The 12,061-nt window shown below is 47.4% G+C and overlaps 1 protein-coding gene across 1 annotated transcript; it reads right to left on the bottom strand.

Moving 5' to 3' along the window:
* Positions 1-2,656: 2,656 nt before the first annotated feature.
* Positions 2,657-3,609, bottom strand: LOC124682411 (germin-like protein 8-14). The gene has a single exon (XM_047217102.1). It carries the CDS (start codon positions 3,544-3,546, stop codon positions 2,908-2,910), a length of 639 nt encoding a protein of 212 aa, XP_047073058.1. The 5' UTR covers positions 3,547-3,609; the 3' UTR covers positions 2,657-2,907.
* Between the last annotated feature and the right edge of the window lie 8,452 nt (positions 3,610-12,061).

Here is a 12,061-nt window from a genome sequence, read left to right as displayed (position 1 = left end):
ATCATTAACTTCCTTTTCCTCCTCTTCCACCTCTATCCACTCCTTCTTCTTCTTCTTCTTGATCTGTGCCTACTGCCCCCTATGCGTATGATGCTGAGCTTGCTGTGCTGCCTTTCTTGTTGTGCTGTGCTCCTTTCCTAAGCCTACTGTTGCCATGATCTAGCCTATTCATGCATACTGGTGCTTTGATTATGCATGTGTAGTTCTTCCTGGTACACTGGACTCATGTTATCCTATCTATTCATGCCCTGGTGCTATTCCTATGCTTACTGGGTCACTGTGCTAGGCCTATTCTATTTGTTCATGTACTTGTGCTGTGAAAATTCTTGCTAATGGCCTATTGTTGACCTAGGTTAGCACTACTGACACTTGTGGTGCCAGTGATGCTCACCTATGCCATGTGTTTGCTTCAGTTGGTCCAATTCTTAGATCCTTGCATGCCTGTGATACTGTGTTGTTCCTTGTGCTTGATCTATTTGATCCATTTGATCAATCAGATGCTAGTGGCTAGTTACTGGCTTGATCCTTGGCTAACTAATTACCTTGTGCTAGCTTCTGATGTGACTTATGCTTGCTAATGATGCTCAAGTGTGTATATGTGTGCTGCTGTTGCTGTCCATAGTTCATTGGACATGATCCAATGGCTAGGATGCAATGGTGCATGCTGCTGTTGCCTCTCAGTGATGCTATTGCATTGTTCATGCATGGATTACTGTATCTGTGTACTTGGATGGATTATTTATGGATGAACTGCTTATGCAGTGTTGATTAAATACATTGATGTGCATGATTTGATATTTCCATGATCAATTTGGGAATAATTAAAGTATGAATCCATTTCTGGATGATGATGACTTATAATCTTGGTTAAATGGATGGATTTGTGGTTGATGTGACCACATTAGCATTGCTATTGCTTGGTTACTCACACAGCTTGTCTAGTTCTTATGGGCTACTCATCTCTGCTTGCACAGTAGGGTATCATACATGTTATGAATACCACTATGCTTGCTTGTGAAGAAATCTAGGGTTTAACTGATGGTTTAGTGGCTAGGATATCACTAGGTAGTTCTTGGTAGCTTACACCACAGCTAGACATCGAGGAGAGCACTAGTAAGGCAGGGAGAGCTTGGGGAGGCCACCGGACCGTGTCGTCGTCCGCACCCACTGGGCAAATCTAGATCCAACCTCCACCGCCTCCACCTCCGGAAAGAGACCCCTTGTCCCTCGCCCTGGATCGAAGGGCACCGTACCATCGGGAGGCGAAGGAGTTCCCCCAAGAACACAGCGGAAAAGAGGGAGCTAGACTGTCAAAGGGAACGCCATCAGAGACGGGAGGGAACTTCACCGAGACCACCACCATCGCCAGAGCAACCACCACATCAGACTGGAGCTGCAGGAAGAAGACGCGGCGAAGAGGAAATGACGGAAGAGGGCACAACCAACCCCCACGGAAGAACAGGACCACCAAGGCATGGCCGCTTGCCAACCCAGCGTCATTACTGCCGTAAAGGGGAACCCTTTCCCCTTTCACCCAGGCTCGAGGGCATCGCCACCGGCAATCAGAGGCCATGGAGCAGCAGAGCATCAAACCCGGCACCTGCCAGTCAACACGGGGAAAAAGCTTCGCCCAACAGAGCAAGTCGCCACGGCCACCTCAAACCGCCATTGTTCACCCACCTCTGCAGTTCCCAAGACGGCGCCTTCAGGAAGGGGTCCGACGTCGCGACACCGCTGCCGTCCGCAAGGAAAACACCAGGCTTTCGCCCACGCAGAGGAGGGTAGTGAGAGTGGTACCTCGACGGGGCCTTCAAGAAGGAGCGCGGCACCGGCGGCGGCGTCTTCGTCGTGGTTGCCCAAAGGTTTCCCCCGGTACCACCAGCCAACACCACCCACTGCCCAACACCTAAATCCGGCAGCCGGAACCACCGAGCTCCAGATCGGGCAGGGGAAGAACAAAACGAGGAAACGGAGGCTTCATCTTCAGCTCTGGCAACCGGGCCGACGGCGCAGACCGGTGCCGCGACCCTCAACCTCCGTCGCCTCGCCGCCTGCGCGGCCGAGAACGAAGGCCAGCACGCAACCACGGCCGCCGCCCGCCGCAGGGCCGACGCCGTCCACACCCGCCCAGGGTCGCCGCCCTGGCTCCCAGAGCCCCCACCGAGGCGGCCGCCGGCAGGGGGAGCCCACCGAGCAGCATCCACGACCATGGCGAACCTCGCGCGGCGGTCCTCCACCTAGTCGCCGCGGGAGGAGCGATGGCCAAGATCCCCGCCACCCCCTTCACCGACGCCCCGTGCTTTGACGCCGGTGCCTCTGGGGGCGACGAGGAGGAGGGGAGGATGGAGGGGGGAGAGCGCTAGGGTTCGCTCCCTCGGTCGCCAGGAGGCGGCGACGCGAGGGGAGCGGTCGGTTTCACACTCACCGTTCTTAACTTATTTTTCCTGGTTTTATTTTTTATCTTGTTGCAGTCCTGTTAAACCTAAACTATGTTAGAATAATAACGGGCGCCTATGTGGCAGACAGAGGTCCGTTATGTAAAACAAAGAAGATATGAGGACATATATCTGAATAGCTATCTTATCTAAATCCACTTCAAGAATTGCCGAATGGAGCCTTGACCAACAAAACAACCAGTGTGGCCAACAATCTGAGATTAAACAGAACGAACGATTAATTCTTGGTCGTTACACAAATTGCAATTATTGCACCGTACCTAAGAAAATTATTGAACCATCTGAAATAAAATTGACATGAGAAGGAATGAAGCACAGCTTTGAAAGAATTACTGACCGAGTTCACATGCATGCCAGACGCACGCACAGAATCAACTTATTAGTAATTCGACACTCGCGCTAGCTGACACCACGAAGACAATTAGTAACCTCTGTGAAAATGTGTTAATGGCTAGCCGGTGCCGCCGAGCACAGACTTGAGCTTCTTGACCTGCGCGTCATCCAAAAAGGTGACCTTTTCGACGACGGTGGAGGGCAGTTTGTTGGCGAATAGCGCGAAATCAGTGATCTGCAGGCCAGGGTTGGGGCCTCCGAACGCGACGAGCGCGACGGCGGGCGAGGTGCCGCCGTTGTACTGGTAGTGGAGCAGGCCCTGGGGGAAGACCATGACGTCGCCCTTGTAGAGCGTCTTGGTGTAGACGGTGTTGGAGGAGGAGCTAATGAAGCCAGCGAGGATGGTGCCCTGCGTGACGAAGAGGAGCTCGGAGGCGGCCGGGTGGGTGTGGAGCGGCACGACGCCACCCACGGCGATGTCAAGCCTGGCAGCTGAGATGCCCAGGCCGTTGACCCCGGGGAACTGGCCGACAAAGGCCGGCGTGACGGCGGCCTTAATGAGGTTGGTGGTGTTGCCGGCGGCGGCGAGGCCGTGGTAGTAGAAGTCCCCGGCACCGACGTGGGCCTTGCACGGGTATCCCGCTGGCGTGTCGCCGCGGGATAGGTCGGCGACGCAGAAGTCCTGGGTTAGGGCCAAGGCGGAGAAGGGCAGGATAAGGAAGGAGAGGAGCACCGGGAGCAACTTTGCGTTGGCCATGGCGTTGCTAATGCTGTGTGGCTGTGCTTCAAGTTTTATGTTTGCGACCTTTTCTGTGTGCTATTGTGGTGTTTATATAGGAAAGGAGAGGAGACGTTGCAGCTGGTACGTGCTGGTAGAACAATAGTACGTGAGTGATATTTGGCGAGGCGTGCTTGTGTTCACGTGAATGGCTCTATCAGCTGTATCTTTTTGGGAGAGGTATGTCGACGAGTCAGTGGACAAGCGTTTAATTAGCTGTGTGATATACCCAAAAAAGAAGGGCTCTGACCTTTCACGAAGGAAGGCTCTTGAAATGCTGCTGCATTATTAGGGAATGCCACTTGTTTTTTTTTTTGTGAAACACAATAACTCATAAGTACGTACACACACTCGTCTCTATGAATGTTTGCACGCACATCCTACCACTATGAGCACCTTCGAACGAAGGGTTTATGAACTTAATTCGGTGGGTCTTGAGATTGACAAAGTCACCATAGAAGTTTCGTTGTCAACGGGAACGTTAATTCCCACTGAAAAATATTTCACCTTTGTGAGACACCAAAGTGTTAAACTAGGATTTAAACTCTGGTGGGCTGGGGTGCCACTGCCCTCCTAACCATCCAATCACAGGCAATGCTATTTTTTCTTGAAACGCCACCATTGAGAAGATGTTTTCCAGAGTGGGAACGGTTTTGGACAAATCAAAAAAATTCAAGCGACAATTACTTCAATTTGCTTTTATGGCAGTTGCCAGTGATCGTCCGCTAAAAATTTGGCTGGCTATTGAATAGTCCGCTTTGGGAGACTAAAATCAGAACTTCTCTCATTATAATTTCCCTTTTTTCGATGCTATAGATATACAAATTCATTGTCTCATGCAGGCGCTAGATCTTTACAACGGTAACATGGTGTGATTAGTAGGGCCACACTATCGAATGCAGGAAAAGCTTGTTGCATGAAACCAACACTCGGTATATTTGTCCAATGATCGACATGGTCCATGGGGACGCTAACCTTTTGTTAGTTACCTCTCGCATGTGAAGCTTGTAGAGACAAAAACTGCAACGTTCTTTGTTGCCTTGCAAAACAAAATATCAATGATCCCGCTAGAGAAATGATTTTCCACCATCGGTCATGGATCCACGATGTATCATGTGCTGTGCTATTTTTTTGAAACATGATGAAACATTCTTGCTCAGATCTTAACGTAACGAACGGTTGAAGCGTGCACGCAGCGCCAGAAAATTCAGTCTCGATTCTCGCTATCACTGGGATCTTTAGATTGAATCTGATGTATTTCTTTTTCTGTGAAAAATTGTTGCAGTTAACATGACATTTTACGTAGCTAGTTGCCAGCATTGGTCGGTAATATGGAGCTTCCGTTTTCGGACCGAACGCATCCAGGAGTTGCCACCACGACGATGGAGGTTTACGTTTGTCATCCAAACCACTCTCAATCAAAAAACAATCAATGGGTGACAACTTATTGGCTCCATGTGTTAAAATCCAAACGTCCGCTCAATGTAAGTTTCCTTTATAATGTCAGTTACCTTAAACAGTGCAAGTCTTTGTTAGTTGTGCCTTCATGTTTGGCGAGGAAACGTTGGTTAGCTGCTGATCAGGTATATTGACGTGGGAACAAGGAAATGTCCTTTTCGGGAAGGATGAGACCACTCATTTTCCCTTTCTTCTCTTTCTCTCTTTCCTCTCGTCTCTTGAGAGTCGCTTCTTCTGTCCCGGCTCCACTCTCTCCCTCCTCCGGCGGCCTCGCCGGCCGGAGTGGAGGAGAGAGGAGACCGGCCTCCCTCTATACATAGTAGGCTAGGTTTCCGTTGCTTTTCCCTTGTGAAGTATGGAGTTATGCCGGTAGTTTGAGGCGGACAAGATCTTGGCAGCAAGATCTGGTGTCTAGGGTTCTTGCCTCTTCCTGCTATGCTTCTATGGTTGGAGCTGGTAGAGGAGAAGGAGGCCACCGTCTCTTCCAATAAAGCTGCTTTATGGTTCAGTGGCTGGCGGGATCTAGAGGGTTGGAGCTCCAGTTCATATTCCTCTGCATACTACTGTGGTGGAGAGGGGAGAGGTGGTGATGGAGCTGTGATCTTCTTCAGGTGGTACCAGCCAATGCTGCGGTGGCGTGGCGACTTCGAGCTTGCGGATGGCATCATCGTGTAATAACCCAGAACATAGGAACATCGAAGGGTAGATTTAGAATTGGGATGTGCATTTCATCTCAAAACGAGGGAAATTTTCGCGGCTTATTACATAAAAACCTAAGAGGGATCGAGATTCTCTCTCATTGCAATTAGGGTTAGGCAATGTGAGGTTAAGAATTTTGACATGATCTCTTTTGTAATTATTGATTTTGGGAGATGATTTGAATTGACAAGTCATATTGAATTTCAAACTAAAGAAGTAAAAGATAAAGAATCTATATACCTAATAATAAAGGGAAAAGCGTTTCCGTGGTTTCGTCCGTCATAATGCGCTTTCGTCCGTCGTTAATTATTTGCGCTTTTGTACGTCTCCAGATGTGTCTATTTTCGTGTGTGATCGACATGTGCTTCCTTATCGTTGAGAGTCCTAGCCGATCTTAGTCTAATCTAAGATTAACCAGGCCCGGAGTCCGTCCCAAGCCCGTCTCATCCGTTCTTACGTGTATAAATATACCTATCGTGCGGCAATTGTCTATGATTGTTCCTTGATTTCGTGATGAAGTCATGAAGCAGCAGTCGGAAGCGGTAGATTTATTTGAGTCGGCGACCCTCGCCCATATCGGCAGAGACGTGATCAAAGCATCAAGCGCGCACCGCCGCAGAGGCCGATGTACTCCAACCTTGTGGTCTAGGCGGCCGGGAAAGCATGACCGTGACACACCGTCGCGATCTGATGCCCCCTTGCTGATACGAGGTAGCCACGTCCCGCGATAACGATGAGTCTGCACTCTCCAGTTTACTCCGGTGGTCTAGCTCACCGCCCGCCGCAGGCGAGCCGCCGTCATCATCCCATCGGAGCCGAAGGTGGTGGCCTCGAAACATGGCTGCGGCGCCGTCATGATCCGATGACCGTGTGTATTCTTAGGTCAGCTGGCACTAGCGGGACCGCGGTAAAGTAGCATGGTGGTCGGTGGAGGCAACGACGACGACAAGCGGCAGCACCATTGATCGTTCTCGCGTGCACCGGCCAGGCCGAGTCGGCGAGTCCTGCCATCGTGATCAATCGTGATCGATCCGGTTTCCTACATTCATCAAGGAGTCCTACACTGCATCGGCTCAGGCCAACTCGTCCGACACTCATCATAAAATCCGAGCGACTATAGCTTGCAGCGTTCCTGCTCGCACCGCGAGGGCGTGTGGCTGCAACGAGCGTGGCCGTCGAGGGAGGTGCATGACCTGGAAGAGGAAGCGGCGATGGACAGCCGCTGCAAGAAGGCCATGAGGATGCGAGCGTTGGAGAGGAGAGAACGGCAGGGCTGTCGCTGGCCACGTTGTTGCGTCATCGTTGATCGAACTCGTGGAGGGTCGTTTCTGCCCAGCTCGTGTATCCCGAAAGAGGAAGAGATTGAAGACCAAATGAGAGCAGGGATGTCCACTAGCGGAATCTTTCTTTGAAGATGCAAAACATGAGCCCTGCTCCAGTGCTCCCCCCCTAACCGATGGTGAAGGGTTATAGTTGTTTTTTTTTCGTTTTCCTACCATAGGCTTGCTGAAATTCACATCCAACCCACATATACCCGTTCATACACATATGACATCAATATGCCGCGTTAGAAAAAAGAAGTCACGTGAACAGGTAACCATCCCAGATGCCTAACTACCGTCCCACGTCGTGCATGCTAGGTTTTGAAACCTGCTGGCTGCGTACACATTCCCTGGGATCCGACGACGGTGCCGCTGACAGAATCGCTACGCTGGCAGGGATCCTGGTATTTCAGGGTGCTACGTGTGTCGGGCGTCTCCGCCATAGCCGATGATATTGTTGGCCGCTCCAGATCCACCAGTCCATCGACGGAGGGTACCCTCTATTCCTGGCGAGGCTATGGTTAGGGTCCCCGCTCGATCCTATCAACGTGTTGGGACGGTCAGGTTCTGATGCTCGTGTGCGTGGGCTTCTTCCTCCGGCGAATCGGCCAGCGTGGTGGGGTAGGCGTCGTACACCATACGGTTTGTAGTAGTGCACCATACATATAGAAAAAGATCGTACAAGACAACGCAGGCCATATGGATCACTAGAGGGCCGTACGTACATGTCAGATTTTTAAATTATACGATCATGCCCCCGCTTACGAAGGGGTATGGAAAGATTTCTACAGTTCTTTTTTTTGTGCGGGCAGAATTTTGGCAAGGGGGGAGCACCGGAGCGGAAGGCGCAAAACATAGGGTGCATGTACTTTCAGATCCCCTCCTCGCTGGGAACCACCACCGATGTATTGACGGAAGACGGATCAACCGGGCTGGGCATGATCTTAAGAGAAAGATGGCGGCTCTCTGATGTTTACCGCTTGCATATTCTTGGATGCTAAGCTTTCTGCGTCAGGAGAAGAAATTAAACTGTGTATGAATAGGTTCACTAAATCAATTTTAGTTGAAGTCGATTGTGCTGAAGCTTTGTCAAATAATAGAGATACTTGGCATCAATTTGTTCGCCACGTGAGAGAATTAAAGGGCTGCTTGTCTTCGACAGAGAAATTCCATTAGCAAAAGTTTGTAGCTTCAGAAAGCTTAGTCGTGTCTTTGCTGATGTGGGTAGGTCCCAAAAAACGTGGTACTGGACTACTGGTTGGGAAGCTTCCCGGAGGAGCCGGTTAGCATGGAAACATCAATTGTAACAAAACCTATTTGATCGATTAAACAGTTGATCCAGAAAAATAGTTAAAGTAAAATAAAAACTTACTAATATTTAGGAAAGATCTTATGTTGTATAATTATATAGTCCAAAAAAATAAAAAATATAGGTTAGTGAACTTTGGTAATCGTAGAAAATAAGAATAATAAATCGAGCGTGTTGTCAGGTTTAGCGCCGGCCTCCTCCAAATGTTGTTATATACGCTATTTACTATGGTTTAGCGGTGCTATACCACATTGTTTCACGGATTAGCTACATCGACAGTAAAATGAGACTTTCTTTTATAGATGTAGAGAGATTCACGACTTCCATTGAAATATTGGTGCAAGTAGGTTTTTTTTCCATTGATGCTGGTTTCTCTCTCCCGTTGCAATGCACGAGCAAATTTCCTAGTATATATAAAGGAATTATGAATTCATAATTCAAAACACATCATAATTCAAATCACATTATAATTTAAATCATATCAAATGCATTTACATAATTCAAATCATAATATTCATACACAAATAATTCATAAGTAATTGATACATTTACAAATAAGCTCATAAGGAAAACTTGAGCTTTATTGATCATAGGCACACACATACATTGTCTTTACAATATTTATAATTACAAGAATTGGATGAATAATAAAACAAAGTAAAAGAAGATTACAAGAATTTGAATCTATACTAAAATCCTAAACTAAATATCTTGTAATGCTTTGTCCTTGATCATTTCCAACTTTGAAACCTGCAAATAAGAGAAGAAACTAGACACGGGGTTAAATAGGAAAGAAACTAGACAGGGGGTTAAAACCAAGTGTACATGACACTTGGCAATGTCCAAAACTTGGCCAGAACCAAGATAGACACCAGCAGACCAAACCTGAGCCACACAGGGGCTCAAGTTTCACCAAAGGAACACACAACTCATAGAGCTACTGTGCATCCAACAGCAAGCCAAGGCCTGGCTTAGTCACCAAGCCATGCCAGGCTTGTGTGTCACAGCCATGGTGAACCAATAGGCAGTATAAAAGGGTAGAACACCCAGGAATAAGTCAAAAGTCGACCAGATAATCATTCATCCAGCAACCAGCAAGGAACAATGTATAGTTCATCATGTTCTTGCTCAAGAACAGCAAAACCAACTACTGAAACCATCCATCCATCCAACATCAACCAACCAAATCCCAACGGAGACATTGGGACTTAAACAAGATCACCAGGAGCTAGGAGGAGCAGAGCAAGTAACCAAGAACATCAAGCAATAGCTCAACAACACCTGAGCATAACCATCTAGGAACTGGAACAAGGTATAGCAAGTACCTGGAGAGGATCCAGTGGATCCAATCCATAAATATTGCATGACACAAGGCATGAGATGAGCAGATGCTCATGGGGTTGTCATCACTTGGTGTTGACCAAGGATCACTGGCAGAAATGGAGCAGCTAGAGCCTAAAACCATCTAGACACTATTCATGTGCAAGTAAGCAAGGATAGATGCACAGATGTGCAAACAAGCAAGGATAAATGCACAGATAACACCAGTAAAGGATCTATAGGAACTAGAAGCTACCAAGAACTACCTAGTGAGATCCTAGCCACTAAACCATCAGTTAAACCCTATTTTTCTTCACAGGCAAGCATAGTGGCATTCATATCATGTATGATACCCTACTGTGCAAGCAGAAATGAGTAGCCAACAAGAACTAGACAAGTTGTGTGAGCAACCAAGCAGTAGCAATGCTACTGTGGTCACATCAACCACAAATCCATCCATTTAACCAAGATTATAAGTCATCATCATCCAAAAATGGATTCAAACTTTGATTATTTCCAAATTGATCATGGAAATATCAAATCATGCACATTAATGTATTTAATCAACACTGCATAAACAGTTCATCCATAAATAATCCACCCAAGTACACAGATACAGTAATCCATGCATGAACAATGCAATAGCATCACTGAGAGGCAACAACAGCATGCACCATTGCATCCTAGCCATTGGATCATGTCCAATGAGTTATGGACAGCAACAACAGCACACACATACACACTTGAGCATCATTAGCAAGCATAAGTCACAACAGAAGCTAGCACGAGCTAATTAATTAGCCAAGGAGTAAGCCAGTAACTAGCCACTAGCATTTGATTGATCAAATGGATCAATTAGATCAAGCATAGGCATAGCAGAGCATCACATGCATGCAGTGATCCAAGAATTGGATCAAATAGAGCAAACACATGGCACAGGTGAGCATCACTGACACCACAAGTGTCAGTAGTGCTAACCTAGGTCAACAATAGACCATTAGCAAGAATTTGCACAGCATAAGGACATGACCAAATAGAATAGGCCTAGCACAGTGAACCAGTAAGCATAAGAACAGCACCATGGCATGAATAGATATGATAGCATGAGTCCAGTGTACCAGGAAGAACTACACATGCATAATCAAAGCACCAGTATGCATGAATAGGCTAGATCATGGTATCAGTAGGCTTAGGCAAGGAAGACAGCAAGCACAGCAAGCACGGCAGCATGGCAAGCCCAGCAGCAGCATACGCAAAGGAGGCAGTAGACACAGATCGAGAAGGAGAGGAAGGAGTAGAGAGAGTAGAAGAGGTAGCAGAAGCCGAGGAGGGGTTACCTGGCGAAGAACGTGGAGGCAGTCATGGCGGCACGGTGGCACGGCCAGCCACGGCGGCGCTAGACCGCATCCAAGCCCGTGCTAGGCCATGCAAGCCAGCATGGGAGGCGGTGAATGCCCAGGCATGGCGAGGAGAAGCAGATCGACGGAGATCGCCAAGGGTCCGTCGGCATCTGCGAGCGTCGCGCACGCGCACGATCAGTCGAGGAAGAAATGGTCAAATCGACGCGGATGAGGAGATGCACCATCACGCTCCGCGTCGATTGCGACCAACGGGGTGCCCTAGAACGGCAGAAGGCGGCCGGAGCACGGCGGCGACCATGGCGGCGACACAGTCGCCACGGGAATCGCCACGGAGAGGGTTAGGGTTTCGCGAGAGAGACGAGTGAGCGAGTGAGGGTGGGCCGACACGTTCGGTGCCCACCGCACCGTTTTGGGCAGGCCCAGGTGGGCTGGCCAAATAGGTTGTTTTAATGGGCTAGCCCAATTGGGCCAGAGAGGGGCATTTTGGTCTTTTCTATTTTGGCATTTTTTAATTAATCCAAGAAAAATAGGTTTGATGAATTAAAAATTATTCTTAACAAGAACAAGATAAGAAATATAATTTATAAAAAAGTTCAAATTTTGATATTTTTGAATTTAAATATGAACTTGGAATTTAAAATTTGCAATTTTCGTTGGATTTAAAAATCAAGGAAAATTCCAAATGAATTCAAACAATTGTTATTCAAATGTTTTCAAAGGAATTCTATTATTCCAAGTCTTTTCTTTTAAAGATTTAAGATTTTCCAAAAAGGAAATATCTTAATATTTCAAAATTCCTTAATATTTCCAAAAATGGGGAAAACTCTATTTTTCAAATTCTTAATTTGAAATCAATATTTTCCAAAGGAAAATATCAATTAATTTTTAATTCTTTTCTTTTTAAAAAAGGAAATAATGTTAAAGGATTTAAAGAATTCATAAATTACTGCCAAAGGCACAAATACTTAACTCAACCCTAAATCTTAAATCCGGGGGTAAGGGATTCAACATGAAATAATGCACCC

The sequence above is a fragment of the Lolium rigidum genome, chromosome 1 (assembly GCF_022539505.1).
Source record: "Lolium rigidum isolate FL_2022 chromosome 1, APGP_CSIRO_Lrig_0.1, whole genome shotgun sequence".
In the NCBI taxonomy this organism is placed as follows: Eukaryota; Viridiplantae; Streptophyta; class Magnoliopsida; order Poales; family Poaceae; genus Lolium; species Lolium rigidum.
This window is presented reverse-complemented; position numbering and strand designations above follow the sequence as displayed.